At 45.8% G+C, this 24,298-nt stretch overlaps 2 protein-coding genes and 1 pseudogene across 2 annotated transcripts in view; all 3 read right to left on the bottom strand.

The window, feature by feature from the left end:
• The window catches only part of LOC124146870 (glycoprotein 3-alpha-L-fucosyltransferase A-like), a 152,206-nt gene that overhangs the window by 76,531 nt on the left and 51,377 nt on the right, over positions 1 to 24,298 (bottom strand). The gene's annotated exons all lie outside the window — the stretch shown is intronic.
• LOC125374874 lies at positions 3,257 to 5,302 on the bottom strand (annotated as a pseudogene).
• On the bottom strand, positions 5,342 to 5,755 carry LOC125374873 (putative protein TPRXL; the record flags this gene model as incomplete). The annotated part of the gene is made up of 2 exons (XM_048386557.1): positions 5,342 to 5,455; positions 5,657 to 5,755. Coding segments are annotated over 2 exons (213 nt in total), but the record flags the coding sequence as incomplete, so codon positions are not given.

The following is a 24,298-nucleotide window of genomic DNA, read 5'->3' as shown; positions in this document are numbered from 1 at the left end:
TGTACTGTGGCAGCAATCGGGATTGACATCAGAAACAGCGATCCCCGCCGTCGGTGTACAGTGGCAGCAATCGGGATTGATATCAGAAGCAGCGATCCCCGCCGTCGGTGTACTGTGGCAGCAATCGGGATTGATATCAGAAACAGCGATCCCCGCCGTCGGTGTACTGTGGCAGCAATCGGGATTGATATCAGAAACAGCGATGCCCGCCGTCGGTGTACTGTGGCAGCAATCGGGATTGACATCAGAAACAGCGATCCCCGCCGTCGGTGTACTGTGGCAGCAATCGGGATTGACATCAGAAACAGCGATCCCCGCCGTCGGTGTACTGTGGCAGCAATCGGGATTGACATCAGAAGCAGCGATCCCCGCCGTCGGTGTACTGTGGCAGCAATCGGGATTGACATCAGAAACAGCGATCCCCGCCGTCGGTGTACTGTGGCAGCAATCGGGATTGATATCAGAAACAGCGATCCCCGCCGTGGCTGTACTGTGGCAGCAATCGGGATTGACATCAGAAACAGCGATCCCCGCCGTCGGTGTACTGTGGCAGCAATCGGGATTGATTTCAGAATCAGCGATCCCCGCCGTCGGTGTACTGTGGCAGCAATCGGGATTGATATCAGAAACAGCGATCCCCGCCGTCGGTGTACTGTGGCAGCAATCGGGATTGATATCAGAAACAGCGATCCCCGCCGTGGCTGTACTGTGGCAGCAATCGGGATTGACATCAGAAACAGCGATCCCCGCCGTCGGTGTACTGTGGCAGCAATCGGGATTGATTTCAGAATCAGCGATCCCCGCCGTCGGTGTACTGTGGCAGCAATCGGGATTGATATAAGAAACAGCGATCCCCGCAGTCGGTGTACTGTGGCAGCAATCGGGATTGATATCATAAACAGCGATCCCCGCCGTCGGTGTACTGTGGCAGCAATCGGGATTGATATCAGAAGCAGCGATCCCCGCAGTCGGTGTACTGTGGCAGCAATCGGGATTGATATCAGAAACAGCGATCCCCGCCGTCGGTGTACTGTGGCAGCAATCGGGATTGATATCAGAAGCAGCGATCCCCGCCGTCGGTGTACTGTGGCAGCAATCGGGATTGATATCAGAAGCAGCGATCCCCGCCGTCGGTGTACTGTGGCAGCAATCGGGATTGATATCAGAAACAGCGATCCCCGCCGTCGGTGTACTGTGGCAGCAATTCGGGATTGATATCATAAACAGCGATCCCCGCCGTCGGTGTACTGTGGCAGCAATCGGGATTGATATCAGAAGCAGCGATCCCCGCCGTCGGTGTACTGTGGCAGCAATCGTGATTGATATCAGAAGCAGCGATCCCCGACGTCGGTGTACTGTGGCAGCAATCGGGATTGATATCAGAAGCAGCGATCCCCGCCGTCGGTGTACTGTGGCAGCAGTCGGGATTGATATCAGAAGCAGCGATCCCCGCCGTCGGTGTACAATCAACCGAGTCACCAAGCCCGACCACCGCGATGCACTAAGTCGCCTGGATGTGTTGCTGGGACTGACTCAAACTCGGAATGACCACTTTTGTCTACAGGGTAATCATTCTGTACAAATTACATTTACCCAGGGCCACTGGCCCAGCGTTTCAGGGTAGATAGTGAGTGAGTGAGTTGGGTTTAACGCCGCTTTTAACAGTATTCCAGTTATATCGCGGCGTGTCAGCTTAATGTGGGAGGAAAGCCCCAAGTGATGCAGGTCTCAGACGTTTACCACTTCGGTGAAACCCACGAGCACGGGTATGGTGCTGACAAACCTAGAAACATAATTGGGGCGAACCGGGATTCGAACCCACAATCATAGGTTTCTGGCGTGCCTAAGGGACGCAACTCTGCACAGCGAATCGCGGCGCCTTAGACGACTGGGCCACCCGTGCCCCCTCAGGGTAGATAGATTATTGCGATGTGTATGCACTTGGATGCACACGTGCATGTACTAGTCCGGACTGATGCCGATTTCAGAGTTCTATCCCACTGGGATACCATGCCACAGTTTAACGTGAATACCCAACTCAGACACAGTATACTGACTCCGAGCAGTTTAAACAAGGACCAGTCCTTGTTTAACCCCTTAATGTCGAGCGCCAGACAGGGTAACAACAAGTACCATCTTTTAACTTCTTTTGGTATGACGCGGCCGGGGATCGAACACCGTACCTACCGCTCTCCGGGCGGACGCCCTACCACTAGACCACGGAGGCGGTCGGTCATTATGATATATAACGCGTGTTATATAAGGTCGGTAATGTACGGCCCAGAAACCGCTAAATGTCATCAACGGCGGGTGGCATGTTTGCGTCACGGCGCATGCGCATATACCATCAGTGTATTCAGTGATGATGCTCCACCCCTGGGATTAAAAAAAAGCATGGATAATTTTCCGAACTTGGTAAAAACGGCCCTAACGCGCTTCCGTACACAGCTATCCATGGACTCCGAGTGAAAACTATTCAACTATAAATTCTGAAACATTATAGCACACGCCGCATGCGGATATCGTTATCCTGGAAGAATAATAGGGCAGTTTGTGAAACCCGAAACGCTGGAGTAATATAATTGCGATTTTCAAGAAAACTACACGTAAATCATGTGACATTTCTTTACCCCCCTGGCAAAGATGTAGGTTGCGCAGCCTTCGAAGCTAGACCCTGACAAGCGCACAGAGGGCATTGGTGTTTGCAATTATAATGAAATTTTGTAGGTGTAAGAAAAGTTGTTTGAAATAGGACACCAGATTGACGCCGATGATCAGAAATTCTTACGGCCGGTGTTTAGTTATAGTTTTTGTATTTGAAAAATATTCTGACACATTATGCATTTTTAATTCAGTTTAAATCCAGATTAAGAGGTTTTCACTTTTTCACAAAGGACTTTCGTGTTACATTGTAAAAACATTCCGCTTGATATTTATTTAAAAAGGAACATGAAGAATGATTTCTTTTAGCTCTTGCTCGCGATGTTGAGCTGTGACTGACACATCCATTTACTCCTACATCGTGAAGAGACGGGTAATGTGACGGGGAGTGATGTGTGCAAATATAAATATGAATATTCATTCTTGCTACCAGAGAGCAGTGATAGAAACACGAAGGCGCTGCTTCAGAAACCAGAATCTCCTGACATTTAATGACAGGGAGCTAATCCACCATTGATGTAGGAGAGAGTATTGACAATGTCCATACACCGACATATTCGGGAGGGTTGGGGATAATACTGGTGAGTAGGGAATGTCAGGCGGTGTTCAGAGCTTGGGGTGAGGTTGAGGATGACGACGAGGATGAGGTTGAGGATGAGGACGAGGATGAGGGTGAGGGTGAGGACGAGGACGAGGGTGAGGGTGAGGACGAGGATGAGGGTGAGGTTGAGGTTGAGGACGAGGACGAGGGTGAGGTTGAGGATGAGGGTGAAGATGAGGACGAGGGTGAGGATGAGGATGAGGTTGAGGATGAAGATATGGACGAGGGTGAGGTTGAGGATGAGGGTGAAGATGAGGGTGAGGTTGAGGATGAGGACGAGGATGAGGGTGAGGGTGAGGACGAGGACGAGGGTGAGGGTGAGGACGAGGATGAGGGTGAGGTTGAGGTTGAGGACGAGGACGAGGGTGAGGTTGAGGATGAGGACGAGGGTGAGGATGAGGATGAGGTTGAGGATGAAGATATGGACGAGGGTGAGGTTGAGGATGAGGGTGAAGATGAGGGTGAGGTTGAGGATGAGGATGAGGGTAAGGGTGAGGTTGAGGACGAGGGTGGGGGTGAGGTTGAAGATGGGGGTGAGGTTGAAGATGAGGGCGAGGATGAGGATGAAGATGAGGATGAGGATGAGGATGAGGTTGAGGATGAAGATATGGACGAGGGTGAGGTTGAGGATGAGGGTGAAGATGAGGGTGAGGTTGAGGATGAGGGTGAGGGTGAGGACGAGGATGAGGACGAGGATGAGGACGAGGATGAGGGTGAGGGTGAGGACGAGGATGAGGGTGAGGGTGAGGATGAGGATGAGGGTGAGGGTGAGGATGAGGGTGAGGGTGAGGGTGAGGATGAGGGTGAGGGTGAGGACGAGGATGAGGGTGAGGATGAGGGTGAGGGTGAGGGTGAGGACGAGGATGAGGGTGAGGGTGAGGGTGAGGGTGAGGGTGAGGACGAGGATGAGGGTGAGGGTGAGGATGAGGGTGAGGGTGAGGACGAGGACGAGGGTGAGGATGAGGGTGAGGGTGAGGGTGAGGACGAGGACGAGGGTGAGGACGAGGATGAGGGTGAGGATGAGGACGAGGATGAGGGTGAGGGTGAGGGTGAGGACGAGGATGAGGGTGAGGGTGAGGACGAGGGTGAGGACGAGGGTGAGGGTGAGGGTGAGGACGAGGACGAGGGTGAGGACGAGGATGAGGGTGAGGATGAGGACGAGGATGAGGGTGAGGGTGAGGGTGAGGACGAGGATGAGGGTGAGGGTGAGGACGAGGGTGAGGACGAGGGTGAGGGTGAGGGTGAGGACGAGGATGAGGGTGAGGATGAGGGTGAGGGTGAGGGTGAGGATGAGGGTGAGGGTGAGGTTGAGGGTGAGGGTGAGGATGAGGATGAGGGTGAGGTTGAGGACGAGGACGAGGACGAGGGTGAGGGTAAAGAGGACGAGGGTGAGGGTGAGGGTGAGGATGAGGGTGAGGGTGAGGACGAGGATGAGGGTGATGATGAGGGTGAGGTTGAGGACGAGGACGAGGGTGAGGGTAAAGAGGACGAGGGTGAGGGTGAGGTTGAGGGTGAGGACGAGGGTGAGGTTGAGGATGAAGATGAGGACGAGGGTGAGGGTGAGGGTGAGGACGAGGGTGGGGGTGAGGTTGAGGATGAGGGCGAGGATGAGGATGAGGGTGAGGATGAGGTTGAGGTTGAGGATGCGGTTGAGGTTGAGGGTGAGGATGAAGATGAGGACGAGGATGATGGTGAGGATGATTGTGAGGACGAGGGTGAGGATGAGGGTGAGGATGAGGGTGAGGACGAGGGTTAGGGTGAGGATGAGGGTGAGGATGAGGATGAAGATGAGGGTGAGGATGAGGATGAGGGTAAGGGTGAGGATGAGGATGAGGACGGGGGTTAGGGTGAGGATGAGGGTGAGGATGAGGGTGAGGATGAGGATGAGGACGAGGATGAGGGTGAGGATGAGGGTGAGGACGAGGATGAGGGTGAGGGTGAGGACGAGGATGAGGGTGAGGGTGAGGATGAGGATGAGGGTGAGGGTGAGGATGAGGATGAGGGTGATAATGAGGATGAGGGTGAGGGTGAGGGTGAGGATGAGGATGAGGATGAGGGTAAGGGTGAGGGTGAGGATGAGGGTGAGGGTGAGGGTGAGGACGAGGACGAGGGTGATAATGAGGGTGAGGATGAGGGTGAGGATGAGGATGAGGATGAGGGTAAGGGTGAGGGTGAGGATGAGGATGAGGGTGAGGGTGAGGATGAGGATGAGGATGAGGGTGAGGGTGAGGGTGAGGATGAGGATGAGGGTGATAATGAGGGTGAGGATGAGGGTGAGGGTGAGGATGAGGGTAAGGGTGAGGACGAGGATGAGGATGATAATGAGGGTGAGGATGAGGGTGAGGATGAGGATGAGGACGAGGATGAGGGTGAGGATGAGGACGGGGGTTAGGGTGAGGATGAGGGTGAGGATGAGTGTGAGGGTGAGGATGAGGATGAGGACGAGGGTGAGGGTGAGGATGAGGGTGAGGATGAGGACGAGGATGAGGGTGAGGATGAGGGTGAGGATGAGGGTGAGGATGAGGACGAGGATGAGGGTGAGGATGAGGGTGAGGATGAGGGTGAGGGTGAGGATGAGGGTGAGGGTGAGGATGAGGGTGAGGGTGAGGATGTTATTTGTGCGCACAATTTCAATATTTCGTTTTTTACTGGGTGCTCATCTATAAAAGAAATGTTCATTTCATTTCATTTGTTTGTGGTTTAACAACGTTCCAGCTATATCACGGTGGTCTGTTAATAATCGAGCCTGCACCAGACAATCCAGTGATTGATATCATGAGCACTCGTCAACGCAAAAGGGATACAATGACATGAATTAACCAAGTTAGCGAACCTGACCACCCGGTCCCTTTAGTCGCCTCTAACGGCAAGCATGGGTTCCCGAAGATCCATTCTAACTCGGGTTCACGGGTCAACTTGTGAAATGACCTGATGTATATGTATGTAGTACGTGACACATCTTCCCGAGGCAAGGGTGTTAACTGACTATAAAAGTCCAGTTTCCACCCTTGCCGAACCCTCGATCGTAGCGCCACCAGTGGCTGTTACGAGTTAAATCCCTTCTATGCCTCTCCTATGGACCAATTAGATTCCACCTCTCGTATCACTTGCATTTGCTTCAAACAAAATGGCGGCGCCCAGTCAAGACGATCTGATGGACAATCAAGATCTATATTGTGAGAAAACGGGTCTTACATCGCGAACTTCATAAAATCATGTGAGCAAATGATTAAAAACTTTGAAAAGATTTGGAAAATATCTGTTGACGACATGCTGTGCGAATCCTGCAATCGACCGAAATCTGCACGACAGTTTACGAACCGGATTTCGATTTCGTTGCGCGATTTTGATTGGACTATGCATAGACTCGTTAGTCAAGCCAAAATGTAACTCCATAATACCAGCCTAGTTCGGCAAGGGTGGAAACTGGATTCTTATAGTCAGTTAACGCTCTTGTCTTGGGAACATGTACGTGACACTATAATGAACTATTTCTTCTGACTAAACTTTCTCCCAAAATGACTAAAGATCCGCAGAGAGAGCAAAGACACGGACAGAGGAGAGAGTCGAGACAATATCCCATTCCTTCCTCGTCACAGCGACATTGTGGTAAATAAGTCCATACCAATTTCACAACGGTTCACAGGTTTTGAAATCATCTACTGCATATGTAACCACCTTGACCAGCTTCATGTAACCTTCTCACTTAATCAGGGGCAGTGGGGTAGCCTAGTGGCCAAAGCGTTTGTCGTCACGTCGAAGACCCGGCTTCGATTTCCCACGTGGGTACAATGTGCGAAGCGCATTTCTGGCGTCCCCTGTCGTGATATTGCTGGGACATTTCTGGTGTCCGCCGCCGTGATATTTCTGGAATATTGCGTAAAGTGGTGTAAGACCATACTCACTCTCACCTAATCTGCCACGCGTGTTCCTAAATAACTATCGGAGAGCTACAATTCACGTATCTGCTTAAAATCAACATAAACAAACTACACCTACAAGTATGAAGAGAAATATTCGTAGGCTGACGTGTTCCCGGGCAGAGTCGTTAACTGACTATTAAAGTCCAGTTTCTACTCTTGCCGAACTAGGCTGGAATTCCGGAATTACATTTTGGCTGGATTAACGAGTCTATGCATAGTCCAATCCAAATCACGTCACGAACTAGACATCCCGTTCGCATACAACATGGATTTCAACACGCAGATTTCGGTCGACTGCAGGATTTGCAAAGAATGTGTACCGTCAGCTTGGCATCAACAGATAGTTTGAAAATCGTTTCATCTTTTTAATCAAGGTGCTCAAGTGATTTGATGCACTTCGCGAGGTAAAACCCTTTTATTTCAATATAGATCTTGATTATCGATCAGATCGTCTTGACTTGGCGCCGCCATTTTGTTTGAAGCAAATGCAAGTGATATGAGAGGTGGAATCTGATTGGTCAATAAAAAGGGCATAGAAGGGACATAACTTGTAATAGCCACTGGTGGCGCTACGATCGAGCCCAGGAATTCCAGCCTGGTTCGGCAATGGTGGAAATTGGACTTTTATAGTCAGTTAACGCCCTTGCCACGGGAAGATGTAGGCTGGTGACGTCATGTGTATATCCGAGAATAAGTAACGTTTTTTGGGGCATGTCAAGTGTGTAAGATGTACTCGTGTGTAATCATGTATTCATGGAACTCACAGATTCCACCATGCCCTCAGGGGAAATAGAAACCTTTGCATTTTCTTCAGAGTCGCTATTTTTATTGAAACTGTTTCGACGGGAAAGAAATTCCTACAGATGGTAACGTGAAACTTGTCACGTGAACCACATTAAAGAATGAAAAAAAACAGCCAGCAAAAAAACACAAAAATGTACTTTGTAGGTAAAGGATCACATCTTCCGCGTCTGTGGTTCAATAAGAATACAGGCGAAGATACATTAAAAATTAAATACATGACTTCATATAACAACATTGGCGGTAACATATATAAATATGGCCTCCTTTTAGTGACAACGAGGAAATACGAAATAAAATCACATGTGGTACGCAGAGTCAACTTTTTAAAAAAAACAAACATAATTGTGAATATGGCAATTCCTTTATATATATTTTCAGTAATTCAACTTCAAATCGTACCCTTGTATGACAAAGGGCCGTGTTCTATAGGTTTTCATCTGTTTCCGGCATACGCCGTGACATTCATCACGTGACCAACTCGTGTCATTCCGGAAGAAGACTTGCTCCTCTCGCGAAGGTCTCCATATTGGACACGAGAACTGCTTCAAACAAGACCGATAACTCTTATTCTAACCCTTATAACAGTAAAATGTAGGCGTTACGTCAGCGCGCGCTTTTCCTGTTGTTAAATTATTAAACCTCTCTGATATAAATGTTTATTTATAGATTCTATCATTTTGACCAAAAAAATGGTAAGGAGTTACATTCATTCTCAGCTGTCATGACTGAATTTGTCCTTACATTGACAAACTTAACAAATAGTATACACGTTTTATATGTGCTAATAACAATAACTGTATAAAGGAATGCTCTATTGACCATGTCCAGAGATCACGTCTTTGAAAGGCATTCAGACGTGATACACATAAGGCAGCGAATTTATGGATGTCAACTTCTTTATTATGAGGAACACGACGTTTCGGAGTACATTAAACTACGTTTATAACGAACACGCTTATAACGAACTGACGGATACAAGGAACTGTTTTTTGAACCAGTACATTTGCTATATATATAAATGCTGTAAATGTGCTTATAACGAACTACGGTTATAACGAACTAAATTAAGTGGTCCCTTTGAGTTCGTTATAATCGTAATTTACTGTATATACAAACAACATAGTATGACCCTTTTTGTATTCAAACCCCGAGGGATTTCCAAGTAGTCTTTGTCGTTAGTGGCGGGTGGTCAGGTTTGTTGACTTGGTTGATTGCGTGCTGTCGTACCTCGAACGCGTGGATCATTGCTTGCAGTATCAATAACTTGTTTGTCTGGTCAAATCTCGTTATGTACTCAAGTAACGACATGAATACACAATAAACGCTGGATATAAAATACAACCGCTTTGGTTTTGTTGGTATTAAACTAAAGAAATTGTGTAGGAATCGCATAGTCCCGTACATGTTTGATAAGCCAGAATATATGTACGTCACCAATGGAGGTTTGTCTTGTTAAAAAACCCTAATCTGAATTACATTAGTTTAACATTAACAGTTTCCGTAAGCACTTATTGCTAATATAGTAAACTACGGTTATAACGAACTCAAAGGGACCACTAATTTTAGTTCGTTATAACCGTTGTTCGTTAAAAGAATATACACAACATATTCACAGCAAATGGCCGGGGCAAGAAAAACAGTTCGTTATACCCGCCAGTTCGTTATAACCGTTGTTCGTTATAAACGTAGTTTACTGTATTTATACTACATCGTTCTAAAGTAAGTCTTGTTTTGTCTTTATAAATTTCGAAATACCTCGTTTGAATATCTTTGCGTGTCTGAGTACTGGTGGGTGGTCGGGTAGCCTAGTGGTTTGAAGCGTTCGCTCGTCACGCCGAAGACCCGGGTTCGATTCCCGACATGGGTACAATGTGTGAAGCCCATTTCTGGTGTCCCCCGCCGTGATATTGCTGGAATATTGCTGGAATATTGCTATAAGCGGCGTAAAACCATACTCACTCATTCAGAGTACTGGTATGCGTTGTTTAGTTCGTATGAATTTGTGGTACATCAAGCTGTATCTGGTTGTGGTTGGTTGGTTGGTTGGTTTGTTGTTTAACGCCGCACTTAGCAATATTCTAGCTATATGACGGCGGTCTGTAAATAATCGAGTCTGGACCAGACAATCCAGTGATTAATATCATGAGCATCGATCCACGCAATTCGGATCGAAGACATGCATCAACCAAGTCAGCGAGCCTGACCACCCGATCCCGTTAGTCGCCTTTTACGACAAGCATAGTCGCCTTTTACGGCAAGCATGGTATCTGGTTGTGAATGTTTATTGAGGAATCGATGTTTTTTAAACAGCTTGTAATTTTTGTCCAGTCATTTCTTGAATTGCTTGATAGGCATTACGTTTAAGTTGACGGATGACATAGCAGATACAAGGCTGCTTGACAACGGTATAAGGATCTATACCGAAACGTCGCCATTAAAGTAATTAAAGAAGTTGTTATTCATAAATTGTGTCAGTCATTTCTTTTCATGTAATAATGGTATGTGACATGGATTTGCTATAGCCCAGAGGAGTGTGCGTGTGTGTGTGTGTGTGTGTGTGTGTGTGTGTGTTGTGTGTGGTGTGTGTGATGCGTGTGTGTGATGTGTGTGTGTGAATGGTGTGTGTGTGTGTGTGTGTGTGTGTGTGTGTGTGTGTGTGTGTGTGTGTGTGTCAGACGTGTACCCCTTTGGTGAAACCCATAAGTACGGGTAGCACGGGTAGCACGGGCGTGCCCGCGTGCATGCGTGCGTGAGTGTGTATGTGCTTGTACTACTCCGGACTAATACCGATTTTATGGTGTAAGCTCACTGAGATACCATGCCGCAGTTTAACATGAATACCCTACTCAGACACAGTACACTGACTCCAAGCCGACCAGTCCTTGTTTTAGCCCCTTAATGCCAAGCGCCAGGCAGGGTAACAAAAAGTACCATACTTTAACGTCTTTTGGTATGACGCGGCCGGGGATCGAACCCCGACCTTCCACTCTCCGGGCGGACGCTCTACCGCTAGACCACGGCAAGAAGATTCTACGAGAATCCGCCACCGAGAGTCCTACCAAGGATCTGTGACTGAGGCCTAAACACATTTCTGTCAGAGCTGCACGAGCTGTTTTAGAATTGAAGGATAAGCCTAATTCAACAGTATATGCCTGTCAATTCTGATGTCTTCATTTGAAAATGGGAAAGTTCACCATCAGCAGTTGTATGGCTGGTGTCAGCGGTGCGGTCAGAAGACCCTCACCAGCACTGACATATAGCCCCTTTACATCGCCGTGTGCACAGCCCGACGTTGACAGATCTTATATTTGTCTTTTCAAAATAGGACCAAATGCCACGAGGCCAACCGACCTGCTGACGTCTTCGTTGATCTTTTTTAAAGCGTGTTTTATACATGCATTCAGTTTATCTTCATCCTTGACCTTTCTGCTAACTTATTTGCTTTGGATTCTTATACAGCCAAGACGTATAAGGGCTTTAATACCAGCCCCGAATCCGCATTGTTTTCGCCACCCTTGTTCCTGCTGTGGGCGTTATGCCTCGCCAGAGCATCACAACCGCTGTTGGTATTGATGTAGAGCTCCGATCAGGCCATTATCTGAATATTTCATTCAAATAAAATTGCTGTCAAGGGGGAACGTGGAAATCAGTTAAAACAACATTTTAAGACTCCCCTCTTCGGGCACGTTTTTTTACCGAAGTGTCAGACTACAAAAAATACTTCTTAGCCTGTGAAAACTGTTGATGGGTTGATGGTCGAATAGCGTGACGTCGAGGAAGTGTCGGAATGAAGTGTCGTCGGCTCGGACAGGCGTGTCGATGGTGGTAACGTGTAGATGAAGAAGATGAAGATGGGGAGAATGTTCCTCACATGGGTGTAGGGGTCTCACTTTCTTGGCGTGATCTGTCATACATCACACTTGGCAGATTTAAACATTAATGCACCCAGAATGACCTTGTCGCAGTCAGTCCCAAGCCAACAATACATATATGCAAGTGGTGAGGTGAATAAATTTCACTCGTACTCTCTGCATGAGTCAAGAGCCTCCATGAAGTCGTTTGTAACAAACAGCATGTCGGATATATCACACAGGATGTCGGATATATCACACAGCATGTCGGACATATCACACAGCATGTCGGACATATCACACATCATGTCGGATATATCACACAGCATGTCGGATAAATCAAACAGCGTGTCGGATATATCACACAGTATGTCGGACATATCACACAGGATGTCGGATATATCACACAGGATGTCGGACATATCACACAGCATGTCGGATATATCACACAGGATGTCGAATATATCACACAGCATGTCAGACATATCATACAACATGTTGGATATATCACACAGCATGTCGGACATATCACACAACATGTCGGATATATCACACAGCATGTCGAATATATCACACAGCAAGACAGACACATCCCACAGCATGTCGGACATATCACACAGCATGTCGGATATATCACACAGCATGTCAGACATATCACAACATGTCGGATATATCACAACACGTTGGACATATCACACACGGCTTGGAAGTAAAGCAGTTCTAAAAACGCCTATCATCGATTCAAGTCGCGGCAACAAATTTAAAATGCATTTAACCTTAAAAAGTATTTCGTAACGAGATTCTGTAGATTGCTTCTACACAATAGTCATAATGTACACAAAAAACACCAGTGACTGATTGTGTGTCAACCGCTTGATACAATCCTGTATCACATCGCGACACATTTAGTGTGGTTTAATTACCTGTTCGATGGGGAATGTTTTATACTGTACACGATGCTTCCATCACTCCAACACGCTACATCATCGTTTTAAAATCAGTGAAATGTTTCACATCCTTAGAAATCGTCAAATTAACTCCTCTTTAAAAACGTTTTCAACACGTAATATTGTCCAGCAGGCTTTAAATGAAACAAAAATAAAGAATACATGCTTTGTAACTCATTCTATTAAAAAATGATCAGTTAAAACCAGCTCCTAGTTCGCAAAGTGTCTTGACAGAGTCGACAGTTGCTGAAGAACGGGAAAAAATCAGCTCAGTAAATTGACGGAAAACCATTGTAGAGTTCCGAAGACGAAATTACATCCTCTCAGAGGAGAGAGGAACGTCTTCAACTCAGAATCACCAACTTGAGAAACCTGCATGACAAATTTGACAAGTGTGAATACCGTTAAGTTGAATTCTAGTCAACAGGAGAGAAAATGGCGGCACGTGAAGACAAAATGAGCGTAAAGAGAGATAACACGAAGCTGTGCCGCGAACTGAAGCCACAACTTGAGAGATATGAAAAGGACTATCGACTGTATCTGAAGGCTCTGTCGCTATTTCTCGAGGAAACGGGAGGCTGCAGAGTTAACTTGGTTCTAATGCCTGCGGCGTGGAAAGTTTTTGGTTTGAAATAATATTATTATAGAAGGGAATGAAGTTTGAGGCAGTGTCGTTGAAATTTTGAAACTATTTTTTAAAACGGAATCAACTTGATTTTAAATAAGACAAAGATTTGCAAGCTACTGTTTTCCAAAACTCGTTTCCAGACACAAGGTAGATCTTCTGCAAGCAATGACGGCGTTGGCATCAGGGTGTCTGGAATAGTAGAGATGGTCTGGAAGGTGTTGCCACTCGAATGTTAACTAAAACTTATGTTGGTCTGCTGTTTGTCATCCTCTATCTAAATATTTTTCTCTCACAAGCATTTTATACATGGAAGGTAATACAATGCCGCACTGCAAATACCCTGCAAAATAACGCTGTACAAATAACAGATATACATATCTCAGGGATATAGTGAATAAGCAATTTCTCGCCGCTTTGAACAGTATTCCAGTAATATTACGGTGGTCGGCTAAATGTGGGAGGAAGGCCCGAAGTGATGCAGGTCTCAGACGTTGCCACTTCGGTGAAACCCAAAAGCACGGGTATGGTGCTGACAAACCGGGATTCGAACCCACAATCACAGCTTACTGGCGTGCCCAAGGGACATAACTCTGCACAGCGAAACTGCCAGGCATAAGAAAGTATACACCCATGTTTGATGTTGGCTTAAATTGGAACAAACAAGAAATGGTTATTCTATGGTGATGTACTTGTATTTGAAACGGGTACCATAGTTGTGTGTAGAAGTGTTTTTGGCCTATTGTGACATTTAGATAACATTTGTAATTGTTTGGTCAAATCTAATTTTCATGTGTATACTTTCTTGTGCCCTACAGTATAGGTATTTTTAATGAGTGAATGTTGTTTTCCGCTTGTCAGAACTAAGGTTGGTCTGGGTATATGGTTGTCGTGTGTTGCCGGGAGAGGCGACTAACGGGATCAGGTGGTCAGGCTCGCTGACTTGGTAGATGCATGTCATCGTATCCCAATTGTGTGGATCGATGCTCATTATATCAGTCACTGGATTGCCTGGTCAAGACTCGATTATTTACAGACCGTCATGTATCTTGGAAACTACGGCGTTAATAAGGATTCAAACACTGAACTACAGAAGGACTGCTTGGCGCTAGGCTGGGGGGAAAACACGTGGAACGACAGCCAACTCAAACGCGGGCGTGGTTTTTTAGCCTAGTGAGTAGAGCGTCATTGATATTTGTAGGCCATCGCAACGCGTCAGAACCCGTAAAAACGATTAAGAAAATAAATAACTTTATGGATAACAACTCTTCTAGTTTCTTGTACATTAAATATGCAAGTCTGGAGCAGACAATCCCGTGATAGCCATTATTAGCATCGATCTACGCAATTGGGATACGATATATGGCTATATGCAATAAACCAGAAATTGTTATCCATAAAGTTGTACGTTTAGTTATTTCCTCACCAATGCCAATCAAACAGTTGTTCTATCGTATAGCCGAATCTCGTCCAGACTCGATTATTTACAGACCACCGTGATATACTGGAATATTGCTGAGTGCGGCGTTAAACAACAAACATCATCATCGTCATCATCATCATCATCATCATCATCATCATCATCATCATCATCATCATATTGCCGTTTATTCTCAGCTGAAGACTTAACCTGGAGCATAGTGAGTGAGTGAGTTAAAACTATTTTTACATCGCATCGGCAATATTTCAGCCATATAGCGATGGGTCTAGAGCACAAAATAGAATTCAATTACATGTATATGACGGCGTGCTAATTTAGAGGAAAGCCCGAAGTGATACAGGTCTTAGAAGTTTACCACTATGCTGAAAACAAGATTTCGGATGCCTACAGAGAATAAGCCTACACTCCACACCTACAAGACTGCCTTCCCCTGCTGTTGGAGACGCCATGGATATCTGGGCAGGTCGTTCAGTCTTGCATAAGGTAGATGGACAGACATGATTAACCACATGAAACCCAGTATCAGACAGCAGACAAGTCAAAGTTTGTATGACCATCAGGGCCCAGCGCCGCGAGGTCAAGAACGGGGTTTATTTCTCAATCCCACCGCAACGTTGCTAATTGCAGGTTGCCAGAACCGCCGAGTTCCGTTATTTGCGATGTAACCTTTCTCCATCACTGTTTTCCCGACTGCGGTGGGCGCTGTGAGACGCTCGGGTCGCTATCTCAACATGGGCGGACGTCATCTTGTTTACCAAAGCCGGGAACTATAGGACGCGACATCCTTCAATCTTGTAATTAGATTTTCTGTAAATTGCGTGAGGTCAGTCGACATTGGTGGTCAGTAGACTGGTCAACAGGCCCAAATCAAGGGATTTGCCTCGGCAAACCAGACCGGAAACCGCAACAGATTTGTCGGAATGAGGTCATGTGGCCAGACCAACAGTGCACGGGGGTCAATTATGGCAATTGATAGAAAATCATTGATTTTACAACTGGACTGTCAGAGATTCAATAAAAATCAATTATGAAAGAAGTTTGAAACTTAGATATAAGTTCAAATCTGTCTGCCTTCCCTCGATACTGGTTAGTTCGTTATCAAAACAAATTATTATCACGAGCGGGTGGTGAAAGATTTGGTGACCCGTGAAGATCCGGGGTAGAATAGGTCTTTAGTAACCCATGCTTGCTGTAAAAGGCGACCAATGCTTGTCGTAATATGTTAACGTATCTCAAATGCGTAGATCGGGGCTCGTGATGTCAATCACTGGATTGTCTGGATCAGACTCGATTATTTACAGACCGCCGTCTAACAGTTGGAATATTGTTGAGTGCGGCGTTAAACAACAAACAAACAACATGACTTACTGTAACGAGAGTGTTCTAATTTATCAACACTTCTCCAACACCTCAAAACGTGACGCGATTCACAGTGCAGAGTTGCGTCCCTTGGGCACGCCAGAAACCTATGATTGTGGGTTCGAATCCCGGTTCGCCCTGATTATGTTTCTAGGTTTGTAAGCACCATACCTGTGCTCGTGGGTTTCACCGAAGTGGTAAACGTCTGACACCTGCATCACTTCGGGCTTTCCTCCCACATTAAGCTGACACGCCGTGATGTAACTTCAATACTGTTAAAAGCGGCATTTAACAAAACTCACTCACTCACTCAATACATGACCGTATCAACCTTAGAAACCATTAGCTGATGCGGACTTGACAGCCTCAACATCTTCAGTTTCGTATCTCAGATAACCATGATATACCATCCTCATCCCAAAGGCGTTATCAGTTATGGAGACATCATGAGAATCTCTTGATTACACTTCCGGAGTCGAGTGATTTCTCTGACTTAAAAATGCTATACCTGGGATGTATTTCCTCTATAAGTCTGCAAAATGACCTTTAGTTGTGTCAGTTTTACGAAGCCAGAATAAAAAGCCTGTGAACACCTGGCTCAGAATCTGAAACAACAGATATAGCAGGACGCCGTCATAATGGATTTATTTACATTAATGTATAGGATACCTCAGCCACTCTCTTGAATGTCATGTCGGTTTCCACTGAATACTGGCAGCACAGCTGTTACATTTATATACGTATATATGCTTATCGCACTGTTCCGACAAACACGGAAACAGGATATTTATACGTTGTCAATGACAACCCGTATAATGTATGGGGTTGTAAAAGTTGCAGGAAAATGTTTTGTTTGTTTGTTGTTTAACGCCGTACTCACCAATATTCCAGCTTTATGACGGGGATCTGTAAATATTCGAGTCTGGATCAGACAATCCAGTGATTAATATCATGAGCATCGATCCACGCAATTGGGATACGATGACATGCATCAACGAAGTCAGCCAGCCTGACCACCCGATCCCGTTAGTCGCCTCTTACGACAAGCATAGTCGCCTTTTACGGCAAGAATGGGTTGGAGAAGACCTATTCTACCCCGGGTCTTCACGGGTCTGCAGGAATTGTGCTTGGGTTGTGAGAGTATAACTGTCACTGCAGATGTTAAATGGAAGATGTGACCCCAGGGATACGTTGGGGACTGAGGTATAATACTATTTTAATTTATTTCAGTTATCATTTTATTCATGTCAGTGTGGTATAATGGTTTTTTTAAATAACCTCTTTATAAGCAACGACCATCTAAATTGCAAAGCATCTGTCGCGGCCATGACAGGTTGTGTTTAACGTGAGATGAGGTGAAATGGGGTTTAACGCGAGGTGAGGTAAAAAGGGGTTCAACGTCGCGTTCAAGATTATTGCAATGTGCGTGCAAACATGTGTGTGTATGGCTGCTTATTCTAGTCCGGACAAATGCCGATTTTATAGTGCTAGCCCACTGAGATACCATGCCGCAGTTTAGCATGTACCCCACACCCCTTATTTTCTCCCCTTAATGCCGAGTGCCAGGCAGGGAAACAACAAGCATAATATTTTAACGCTTTTTAGTATGACGCGGCCGGTGATCGAACCACCAAACTCCGCTCTAGCTATGAGACGGCGGAGGCTGTCCCGATCCACTATAAGAACTTCCGTTCATTAAATTGAGACAAGTTTAAGTGAACGTGATATCATGGCAATGATTTAGTTGCTGCTATGTGAATAACACAAAGTGCCTCAAACCGCGAACGTAAACCAGAAAAAAAACATGAAAAAAAATAATTTTGAAAAAAAAGTCCAAATTTAAATGAACATGTCACATCAAAGAGACACTAACGGTGCGCGACTTTTAATCACAGATTTCAGAAACACATCAAGAGAATGAAACACCCGCCATAGATCACACAGCTCCTACAGTCGAAGCCTTATAAGTAGAAATGTATGGATTATCATCATATTCCATTCAGAAGACTAATTGCAGCGTTGTTTGGGATGAGGATTCAGCAGGGGCGCACTTCGATCACCACTTCCGGTCTAATACAAAGGATCACATAACCGCCCTCAATGACTACTGGACGAAGGACGGACTCGGGACGTTCTATACGACACGTACCCAGACGGTAAACAGTTGAGCATCATATAATATCACAAAACCCTCATCACGGGACTTATTGCCATACCGGAGGATGTGAAGATCGTCCCACAACCTCTTAGAGACTGTTGTCCTGACCACTTACTGTGATATGGACGTCTGTGGCCACTCAGACGGAAATGACAGGTTTTCAGGTTCATCGGTCAGCCGGTTCCCAGTATCGATATATCGATATCGTACACTATGATTCCGAGTCTAAGTGAGTCTGTAGCCTTTGAAGGGTGAGATGAGTAATGTAATGTGGTTAGCTGTGGTTATAAACCATTCAGCTTCAATCAGTGGGTCGGAAATGCCACAGGGTTGGGTCGGGTGATTCAGTTCAGTGTTTGTCCTTACCGACGCTTGCCACACCTAAGCGTTGAACATGCGCAGAACATGTTCCATTGTATCGTGACCTTGACCTTCAATCCCAAAGTGCACGAGTGGCTTCCGTAAGGGCGGAATATCCGCATCCGTTTCGCCATTGATCAAAGTTGATATCACCCGTGCTGTTGTTTCATGGCTCAGTCAATTCTCAGAGCAAGTAGCTACGTGCAATATTGATCGAATGGTTCACTGATAATGAAATAACAGCAGTGACAATCTGACGCTATTCCAGTCGCTGCGGGAAGAATTTACCAACCATTGTCATCAATAATTCCATCGTGAGGAAGACACTGAACACTAGCTGGTACGCGGACATGTGACGTCAAATCATGGCCGGACAAGTAACGTCAGATTACAGTCGGACAAGTGTCGTCGGATCACAGGCGGCCAAGTGACGTCAGATCACAGGCGGAGAAGTGACGTCATATCACAGGCGAAGATGTGACGTCAGATCACAGGCGGACATACGTGACGTCAGATCCCAGGCGGACAAGTGACGTCAGATCCCAGGCCTACACGTGACGTCAGATCCCAGGCGGACAAGTGACGTCATATCACAGGCGGGCATGCGACGTCAGATCACAGGCGGACAAGTGACGTCATATCACAGGCGGACATGTGACGTCATATCGCAGGCGCACAAGTGACATCATATCACAGGCGGGCATGCGCCGTCGGATCACAGGCGGACAAGTGACGTCATATCACAGGCGGACATGTGACGTCAGATCACAATCGGACATACGTGACGTCAGCTCTAATAAGGATATGTGACATCCAACCATAAAAGGACACGTGACGTCAGCTCTAATACAAACAAAAGACATTAAACCATAGACGAACGCGTGACGTCAGCTTAAGGTCAGGTTAGCTTAAAAAAGTCTTGATGCGTCATTGGCCTTTAAGTTTTATCAATAATAACCCCAAGGCGTATACGCATCGATTCACCGTAAACTGCAAGGTAGTTATAAAACTTGGAATACCGATAGAAATCGAAACTGAGGATAATAAATTAAACATAAACAGTGATACAGTACTCTCGAACTTAAAACGCTAGAATATCGTTTCTTATCCGCACCAATATTTCATCCTTAGTTATAAGGAACTCGCAGTTAACTCCTCCATATGTAAATATTCATAACGATGGGAGGAATGCAAATAGACAAATATTCAGATGATAGAGTAGGAATCCCGTGTTGTGTTTGTCTGTCGGGGGAATCGACTGATTCCTGCAAGTGCAGGTCTCCTCGGGACAACCAGGAGGGACATCATAGCGTTAGAATGCTAATCCCAGCCTGATTGTAGACTTAACGACATTTTGATAGTTTGCGATAGTTAAACAAAACGATGAATAATCTTTGAAAGCTACGGACGGTTGAGAAAACAATGAATATTTGATGACTGTTTTCTGAAAAGAAACTATTGAGCTATTCCAGGACAAATGTCTGGGAGCTGTTCTCGGTCCGTCCGGACTCTTAAAACATACACCGTGGTCCCGGAAAGCGGAAGGTCGGTGGTTCGATCCTCGGCCGCGTCATAACATAAGGCGTTAAAAGGATGTACTTTTTGTTAGCCTGCCTGGCGCTAGACATTAAGGGGATAGAACAAGGATTCAAATCCCGGTTATGTTTCTAGGTTTGTCAGCACCATACCTGTGCTCGTGGGTTTCACCAAAGTGGTAAACGTCTGAGACCTGCATCACTTCGGGCTTTCCTCCCATATTAAGCTGACACGCCGCGATATAACTGTAATACTGTTAAAAGCGGCGTTAAACCCAACTCACTCACTCACTAGAACAAGGACTAGTTTGATCGGAGTCAGTATACTGTGTCTAAGTAGGGTATCCATGGTAAAATACGGCATGGTGTCTCAATGGGCTTGCACTATTAAATCGGCATTAGTCCAGACGAGTACAAGCACACACACGTGCACGCACGCACGTCGCTATATAAGTGCAAGAATCCTGAAGGCGACGTGCAACCCCATTTCCCAACTATAACACAGACCGTCATTGCCGCAGCGACCTATCCGCACTGTGGTTGTAGCCGACGCGAGAGCTGCCATTGTCATTATACACGTCATAAACGTTGAAAGCCGAATAAATTCTTTATTACCTATAAGAAAAAGAATATGGTGCAAGGAAGTAAATTAGCTCGAGTCAAGATCAGACTGAAGGTTTTAATAACACATATCATTGGACATGAATACCAGATCCTGTCTTCCTGGAAACAAATCATCACTACTATATTTATATCGAGAGACGTCGGAGATGGTACTTCATCAGTGGGTTGTAAGAAGCTGATGTCCGCGATGCTATTTACTGTACAAGAAGATGTATGTGAGATAGGAATGTCTGTTTTGTCGAAGTCGAACTGAATTCTGCTCTGACGAGAATCCATATTACTGGTTAAAAACCGTGTTTTTTATTGACATTAGCATTGACGATGAGTAACTCCGAAATGGAATTGGTTAACAACCATTGTCGGGAAATGAAATTCAAGGCATACAGGTAATGTATTGTAGTCTATTAATAAACTAATACAGATAACAAGAACTAGACGTAGTGAAAAGGGCAAAATCAGAACCATTATCATAATATCTAGGATGCTTCGCTAAAATATCAAAGGCGCCGACTGTACTTTATCCTGCGATAAAGTACACTTTTTGAGTTACGTCATAATGGGCTGACGTCATGACGCTGCTCAAATTACTACCACCGTGCTGTAAAGTATCCTTGGTAACATCGTTCTTTCACTACTGCTATTACAAGAAAGCGCATCCACACGCGTCCTCGTGCTTTAACAGTTATAATTCTGGGGGAAACTATACTACACACGGGGTAGAGAAACACTTTATATAAATTTTAAATAAAACGTCAACGTCAGAAAATCGAGTATCCAAGGAAACGGATTCCATTGGGCGTAAAAGGAAAAAAATACTGAAGAAAAATATATCAATGGATCACGGAAGATCACTGACGACACCAGGTGTTCACGAAAAGGGGAACCATGTCCTGCTCTACCCGGTAGCAATCTCTGCTGATACCAGAGTACGATTCAGACTACGTCATAAGCATGTGTTTATGAATCACTATCATATTGTGATGACACCAGGTGTTCTTGAAAAGGGGAACCATGTCCTGCTCTACCCGGTAGCAATCTCTGCTGATACCAGAGAACGATTCAGACTACGTCATAAGCATGTGTTTATGAATCACTATCATATAGTGATGACACCAGGTGTTCACGAAAAGGGGAACCATGCCCTGCTCTACCCGGTAGCACTCTCTGCTGATACAAGAGTACGGTTCAGACTACGTCATAAGCATGTGTTTATGAATCACTATCATATAGTGATGACACCAGGTGTTCTTGAAAAGGGGAACCATGTCCTGCTCTACCCGGTAGCAATCTCTGCTGAAACCGGAGTACGAGTCAGACTACGTCATAAGCATGTGTTTATGAATCACTATCATATAGTGATGATACCAGGTGAGTGTATTCATGCGACACAGTAGGAGTAGTTTTACTGCTCACAAACAGTACATCCGCAGAATTTAGACCGCCTCCGCGGATTAGTGGTAGAGCGTCCGCCCGGAGAGCGGAAGGTCCGGGGTTCGAACCCCGGCTGCGTCATACCAAAGACGTTAAAATATGGTACTTGTTGTTACCCTGTCTGGGGCTCGGCATTAAGGGGCTAAAACTAGGACTGGTCGGCTCGGAGTCAGTATACTGTGCGTTAGTGGGGTATTCATGTTAAACTGCGGCATGGTATCTCAGTGGGATAGCACCATAAAACGACATTGGTCCGGACAAGAACACACACACACACACACACACACACACACACACACACACACACACACACACACACACACACACACACACACACACACACACACACACACACACACACACACCTTTTCACCTCACCTCAACCCACAGGATTTAGAATCGGTGTGAATCTCGGATTCCAACTCACCACCAGTGCACGAAGAACGAAACCAAGGCGACATGACCCCTACACCTCTCTGACACATGAGGTCCCCCAAGACCCCAGCTACGACCAGATAGTGTAGCCGTCCCGCGGAGCTCGAGCCGGTCCATCGTGACGTCACATCCCAAGAGTAGTTCCGGCAGTGCACGCAGAGACACAATCTCATCAGAAAGTAGTCCGTATAATATCTTCCTCTCCCATGGCACTACATGTCGTGACCCGCGTAGGATGCGCCGAATGGCATTCCAAAGTTATTAATACGAAATAGGAACACATTTATATATAATTTCGAGTGTAATAGGGATATTGGGTCCCAAGGGGTTTGACAGTCTGCGTTATCGTCTTTGAGCGATGGCATATAGAGGAATTCACTGCACATATATTGACTAATGGCAGGGCCCGAATTAAAAAAGAAACTTGTTCGCAATAAAAACTATTTGGGATAATTACACAAAAAAGAAAACATCCAATTTGAGACGCGATCGCGCCATGACCCGTGTTCCGGATATGTATTTTGATGGGCCGTGTTTGTGAGGAGCGTCAATTATTGCTTCTATCAATCTCTATAAGTCCTCTCCTGTGAAGTCCCGAGTTCGCCGAGGTGGATGTCGCAGTATCTTTGATGGTCATCCTTCTATGCCTTGACATCGCAGGATAAAGTACAGGATAAAGGATGTCTATGGAAATCAGCTGTAACGAGTCATGGTCATATATTCTACTCAATGCAAGTTAAGGACGAGCCGATTCTTTATTATAGTTAATCAGTGTCATGACATGGTAGATGAACTATAGTAATGAAAGAATTTGGTGGTCCATAACATTTTTGAGTGGTATATGTCATGTCCATGCAATCAGATTGCTGTGGTTTTCAAATGTGTAGCGCAGGTTCGACCAAACAGCACCCCCACTACCACCACTACCATCATCATCACCATTATCCTCATCATCACCACCACCAACATCATCATCATCATCATCATCATCACCACCACCACCACCACCACCATCATCATCATCATCATCATCATCATCATCACCACCACCACCACCACCACCAACAGACCCGTGAAGATCCAGGGTAGAACAGATCTTCAGCAACCCATGCTTGCCGTAAAACGCGACTATGCTTGTCGTAAAAGGCGACTAACGGGATCGGGGGGTCAGGCTCGCTGACTTGGTTGATGCATGTCATCGATCCCACATTGCGAGGATCGATGCTCATGATATCAATCACTGGATTGTCTGTTCCAGACTCGATTATTTACAGACCGCCGTCATATAGCTGGAATATTGCTGAGTGCGGCGTTAAACAACAAACCAACACAACCAACCAACACCAACACCAACACCAACACCAACACAACCATCACAACCACACCACCATAACCACGGTGTCTCATCCCTTCACCAGGGATGTCCAGGTCAAGTACACATGATTGTATTTCCTGCGCACCAGTATCCCTTCATCACTTTTGCCCAGCATATCAATATTTCAAATGCAATAATATGTCGGAGCATTAAGCCGACACCCTGATA

The sequence above is a fragment of the Haliotis rufescens genome, unplaced genomic scaffold (genome assembly GCF_023055435.1).
Source record: "Haliotis rufescens isolate VD_foot unplaced genomic scaffold, xgHalRufe1.0.p SCAF_6, whole genome shotgun sequence".
Taxonomy (NCBI): Eukaryota; Metazoa; Mollusca; class Gastropoda; order Lepetellida; family Haliotidae; genus Haliotis; species Haliotis rufescens.
This window is presented reverse-complemented; position numbering and strand designations above follow the sequence as displayed.